Source organism: Lactuca virosa, chromosome 9, assembly GCF_052849685.1.
Source record: "Lactuca virosa cultivar CGN04683 chromosome 9, Lactuca_virosa_CGN04683_v6, whole genome shotgun sequence".
NCBI classification, from domain to species: domain Eukaryota; kingdom Viridiplantae; phylum Streptophyta; class Magnoliopsida; order Asterales; family Asteraceae; genus Lactuca; species Lactuca virosa.
Genome location: NC_136434.1, coordinates 3,171,597 through 3,177,925, shown reverse-complemented (window position 1 = coordinate 3,177,925; position 6,329 = coordinate 3,171,597). Strand labels below are relative to the sequence as shown.

Genomic DNA, 6,329 nt, shown 5'->3' with positions numbered 1-6,329 from the left:
AAAGAAGCACCAATCTCATCTATAAAAAGAGTCTTTTTTTTTCTAGTTGTTGGATTGAGAAGTTTTTTGAGGTCATCTTTTGGTTGAACTAGACATGGTTTGAGCAAGTGTAATGTTTCTTGTTAGTCATAAAAGTAGGAATGTGTTGCATAACATTGATTAGAACAACAACTATATACTTGGATTGGAAGAGGAAACTGGCTGGCTATACAAATTGCACCATTTAATTATGTTACAAAAGGTATCTGAATCACTGCACATAACTAGTGTTTCTAACCTTATTAGACTGCAGATGAAGATACAAGAGCTGATTCCAGATATCTGGAACTCCTGGCAGACACCAATGGCTGCAATCTTCCCCTTTCAAACCATTACTGCTCCCCTTTCTTCTTCCATAAATAGATGGGTGACCATCAGTTCTGTAATCTGACAAACGGGTTATGTTCAAGAAATTGACAGGGGTTTTCATCTGCTGTATCACCTCTTCTACAATCACATTCTTTTCAGGATAATTGATGGTTGCAGTTTGGTTGAGGGGCTGAGAAGCTTCCTTACAATGACCACCAGCATTCCAATTGCCTCCCCTGAAATGGGAAGGAGCAGAAGTCCGAAAGAAAACTTGTGTTTTTCTTGGATTGATGTATTTATCAAGCCATGATGCCCAAGTTACCATGGATTTCCTGAAAGCTGTTGACACCTCAAGATGAGGCACAACATTATCTCCTTCCTGATAGTAATTCACCCTGTCACAGTAACACAGTTGTTGTAATTTTACAGCAAGGTCAACAGATGTAGGCAAATGTGATGAAAAGAAAAAGTTACCCTGACTTAGTTTTGTAATGGCTCCACCAATGAGCGGTGTTAAATATGAGAAAGTCAGCTCCTTTCCATCTGGATGAGCTCCTATCAACAGTATCAATTCGCAGGGTCTGCAACCGTTTCCTTCCAACTCTTGCCTTCCCCTCATGAACCAAGAAATGGGACACATAATATTCAACTGTGCACTTGTAATCCTGTCACAAGAAGAGAATTAAATGGGAATATATATATATATATATATATATATATATATATATATATATATATATATATATATATATATATATATATATACTCCAGATCACATAACTCTAAAACATCGACAAAAATCTTCATTACCACAAATCTGAAACAGTAGTTTCCTTTCTCTTTGGTGATACGCCTGCCATGTGTCTCATAGACCTTCTTTGGATCTTTAACCACACTCATTAACAAACATAGCATGGACTCCCATTGATTCCTATTGATGGAATCACCCACAAACACTAGCCTTTTTCCTCGGATCAGTTCCAGCATGTTTGTTGCGTTGAACCTATATACAGCATAATTCATTCAAAATCAGAACCCAACGCTCAGGTTTCTTTTAGGGGTATCAATGTTTGCAACTCTATGCATATTTAGATTCAAGGTAATCGGAGAATAACTCTCTATGTGAAAAGTGCTTGCAAGACTAAGCATTAAAAAAAGAAAAATTACCTTGGAATGTAGCAATCTTGAGGCTTCCACCTCCATTTCATATAGTCTTTGTCCAATCTTCCATTGGCCTCACAATTGAAACCTTCATCTATAAAAGGGCAAGTAAAAGTAGAGTACAGAGGATAACTCTCATCATAAACCCATTTCCCCTTTGTAACATCACACACCGTTTCACCCTTTTCTTCCTGAAAATCACTTGTGTGAACTCTTTCACTTATCGACTTCAAAAACAATCCTTCAGAGACCAAATCCTCGGATTTATTTTGAGGAATCGTGTGATTCGTAGCTATCGAAGTATGGACATGAAAATCTGAAAGTTTAGTAGCATTTACAGCATCAATCTTGTGTGGTTCCGGATTTGGCAGTTCACTCTCACTTGATTTTCTCTGAAATTCATGAAAGCTGAAGGAAATGTTGGCACTTTCTGATGTATTCAACGGTTTACCGAAATGGGTTTGATTAAGATTTGCCAGACTTCCCACTAAACGTATTGGAAAGTTGGAAGTGAAGGGTTGGGACTTGGAGTGGACTTGAGAGGGGGGTTGAATCTCACTGAATTGAAAACGGGTTTCTCGATTGATGAGAAAGGGATCACTTTTGAAAACCCAAATAGAGAAAAATGTAAGAAAGATGATGGAGAAGGAGATAGTTAAAGAAAGTACAAAGAATCTTGTGCGTTTGAAGGAGAAACTTCTTTGTTTCTCGATGGCCATTTTGGGAGTGTAAGTGTGAGGATGAGAGGTTCAAGAAAAAGGTGCACATGGAGATGGAGTATGAAGATGACAGAAGAGAACCGACAGTGACAGTGAAGGGAAGCAGAAAATTAAGGCGGAGTGGTTCGTATGTTGCTCATATTATAATAATTTTGAAATGTTTATGCTTATGCTTACGCTTACTGTGGTGGCAAGCACATGCGTCTTCTCCTCGATCACAAAGTCATCCCTTCCTTATCGTTTCTTTTGTTTTCTTTGTTTTTTTTTTTTTTTTGATTTTTGGTAAATACACCCCACCTGGAACTTGTGTAGTTACCATGGGCATCACATGATCACAACCTAAAATAATATGACCTTGAGCCTTTGTATATTATATGGCAATCATCATAATCTACCTCATTCAGAATTCAGAAAGAAAGGCTGGAAAATAATACTAATATTTGTAACCAACCATTATATTCATTTTGTAGGGATTTGGTAAATTCATGATATTTGACATCACCATCACAGATCCTTATTACTCTGCCATAATTGAATTTTAGTCCAGACTATTCTGTTTATATAAACATACAATACAAGAAAATAGTTTATTGTCAAAATTGCAACTTCGCTTATAAAAAGTTACATGACATGTTTAAAATCTGGATCCGATTGTCACTTTGATATTTGGAAATAGGGTACGGAAATTAGCCCATAAAAATTAAAATCCATTTAATTATTTCATCAATAAATCTGGTCCCACACAGGAAATGCCAATCTCCTGACCTTCAATTGAATTATCCATAGTTTTTTCCAATAGTTTTCATTTTTCTTTTTTTTTTAATATTTAATTAAACTATATATCATATCACCAACAAATTTAATAGCTAGGGGTCCCACAAATCTAACTGAAAATCCGTACACAAAAAGTGTATATTCTTAGGTATATGAAATATAACTTATTAAGGTAATTAACTTTTCGGTTTGTTTGTATATGGGTAACTATCTTTTTTTTTTGTATACATCTAGGTTGGAAGTGTTCACATATGACCATTATGACATGTTGTACCAGGTTACATCCTAGATGTGAACACTTTTAATAAGTTCGTTACCTAAATGTGTACAAAAAAAATAGTTACCCAAATATGAACAAAACGAAAAGTAAGAGTAAATTACACGAATGGTCCCTGTGGTTTGGGGGAATTTATGTTTTTGGTCCCTAACTTATTTTTTTAACTCGGATGGTCCCTACTGTTTATTTTTGTTGCGTGTTTGGTCCATGTCTTACCTAAAAAGACTATTGTGTCATTATTAGTTTATTTTTTTTAATTAGTTTTCTTATTTATGTATTTATTTTTTATATATTTAAAAAAAATTAATAGACACCACATATATGTATCTCCTCACCATCCCATCTCTCACCTCAACTTCTATTTATTTTTCATCTTTAGTGATATCGACATCTTCACCATCCCTTCTTTTTTCGGTCCTTCAACTCCGTTAAATCAACACCACAACCCACTAAAGATGAAGAGACAGTGGGTTATGGTGTTGGCTCGCCAGAGTTGAAGGACCAAAAAAAGAAGGATGGTGAAGACGTCGATGTCACTAAAGATGGAAAAGAAATAGAAGTTGAGGACGATGAGAGATGGGATGGTGACTGATGAGACCCAAATTAAATTTCTCAAACGTGGTTTCAGGTTTACGGTGAGGAGATATATATATATGGGGTCTATTAATTTTTTTAAATATATAAATAAGAAAATTAATTAAAAAATAAATTAATAAGGGCACAATAGTCTTTTTAGGTAAGACAGGGACCAAACGCGCAAAAAAATAAACAGTAGGGACCATCCGAATTAAAAAAAATAAGTTATGGACCAAAAACACAAATTCCCCCAAACCACAGGGACCATTCGTGTAATTTACTCTTACTTTTCGTTTTGTTCATATTTGGGTAACTATTTTTTTTGTACACATCTAGGTAACGAACTTGTTAAAAGTGTTCACATCTAGGATGTAACCTGCTACAGCAGGTCATAATGGTCATATGTGAACACTTCCAACAAGTTTGTTACCTAGATGTGTACAAAAAAAAAGATAATTACCTAGATATGAACAAACCGAAAAGTTAATTACCTTAATAAGTGATATTCCCCTTAGGTATATCAATCGAATATATTCTGTGTAATCAGCAAATAAAAGATAAAACCAAAAATTTTCATTGAAAATTGTCATTTTGGTCTAAAATGTTTTGGACTTAAACCACTTATGGATAACCGTGGGACGGAACCGGTACCGACCAGTACCGTTCCTGATTTTCCGAATACCGAATTTGATCGAAAGTCAATCCCGAGTACCGTACCGAATTAATGTTATCGGTATCGGTACCGGTACCGGGAATGGTACCGATTTTCAGTACTAGTATTGGTACCGATGGTACCGAAACCCGGATTTCGTGATTTTGGAATACCGAGTACCGTCACATATTTTTAAATTCGGTACCCGTTCCGCTACGGTACCGGTACGGGATTGGGATTTGATACAAACCGTTCATCCCTAACACCACTTGTCCAAAACTTTAATTTTGTTGTGAGTATTTTTTCCTCTTTATTTATTTGTTTACTTTCTTTTTATTAACTGAACTATTTTTTAAATTAAAAATAAAAAAAATGCAAACCACCTCTCTCTCTCTCTCTCTCTCTCTATATATATATATATATATATATATATATATATATATATATACTAGGTTAAAACCCTTGGAACCCACGGGTGTTGATTTTGAATTGAATTTAAAAATTAATTATTTAATAAAATAATATTTCATTAATTTTGATAACTTATGAATTGTAATATTGCATTTTTCAATAAATTTTTTATTTGTAAGTATTTAATTACAAACTAAATGGGAAGTATTTAACTAGAAATGGAGATTTTTGAAAACTCTTATTTTTGGTGCATGATTTTTGTTGGACATATGTAGATGATGCATTACCAATGTGTGTAATGAAATTAACATAAAAAAACGTAATTATAAATAAATAAAGTAATATGATGGATTAAGTGTGATTTGCTAAAAACGTATAAAATATGCTATAAAAAAGTTGACTACAAATTTCGAAAAACTTCCTTATAAACAACATTGGAAGTTTTATTTGTGAGTTTGCCATCTTTATCTAAAATTAATAATTTTAATCCCTCTCTGCTTTGAACTCTAGATAAGGCAACATACAATTGTCCATGTGAAAAAATTGGATCTTTGAGAAACAAACCAACCTTTGATAACGATTGTCCTTGACTTTTATTAATAGTCATTGCAAAACATACCGCCAAAGGAAACTGTCTTCTTTTGAATTTGAAGGGAATCTTTTTTTCTGATGGAGTTAAAGACATTCTTGGAATAAAAGTCTGGTTTCCAATATTAGTTCCAGTTATTATACGTGCCTCAATAACACGTTTGCCCAATGATAACACATGTAGTCTTGTGCCATTACATAAGCCGTTTTTCTGATCAATATTTCTCAGTAACATTACTGGAACACCAATTTTTAAAACTAACTTATGATTTGGTAAACCGGATACTTTGAGACCATTTAATACATCAGGAGAGTATAAATTTGCATCAAACTGATCATGGACAAATTCGGATTCACATATGATGTCTGAACTTAAATATTCAACTTCATCTCCTGGAAACTTCTTAAGCAAACGGTAGTTTATTTTTTGAATAACTTCATTTTTTGGAGCAAGTATCGCTCTTTCTTGGAAATAATTAGTATCGCTATAGTTCTCTAAAATTGAAGGATATACAAACTCAATTAAGGAACCTGTAGGATCATGTGAATCATTAATGAGAATATCATCCGGAATATCGATAATCGTTTCACCGTCGTTCGGACCACCAAGTTTGCCTTCTCCTATATCCAATAGCCAATTTGCAAAATCTCTTATTTTTCCTATATCAGATTGATCCCTTCCAACAGTTAGCCTCATGTTTTTTGTTAATCTATGGACTTTGCAATGTTGCCATAAAATATGAAGAACTCAAAGAAGCATTTACAATGTTCTGTCTACTGCCACCTGGAACAACAGGTAGAATCTGTCTAAAATCTCCTCCAA

General features: G+C 34.1%; 2 protein-coding genes across 2 annotated transcripts; both read right to left on the bottom strand.

Annotated features, from left to right (window-relative positions):
* Positions 1 to 159: 159 nt before the first annotated feature.
* Positions 160 to 2,401, bottom strand: TBL6 (TRICHOME BIREFRINGENCE-LIKE 6). Its single transcript, XM_079071299.1, has 4 exons — positions 1,516 to 2,401; positions 1,159 to 1,351; positions 823 to 1,013; positions 160 to 743 (listed from the first exon to the last, which is right to left on the bottom strand). The coding sequence occupies exons 1-4, from the start codon at positions 2,226 to 2,228 to the stop codon at positions 251 to 253; spliced, it is 1,590 nt and encodes a 529-aa protein (XP_078927425.1). The 5' UTR covers positions 2,229 to 2,401; the 3' UTR covers positions 160 to 250.
* A 2,917-nt stretch (positions 2,402 to 5,318) lies between these two features.
* On the bottom strand, positions 5,319 to 6,203 carry LOC145137052 (uncharacterized). The gene has a single exon (XM_079071198.1). The coding sequence runs from the start codon at positions 6,201 to 6,203 to the stop codon at positions 5,319 to 5,321; it is 885 nt and encodes a 294-aa protein (XP_078927324.1).
* Between the last annotated feature and the right edge of the window lie 126 nt (positions 6,204 to 6,329).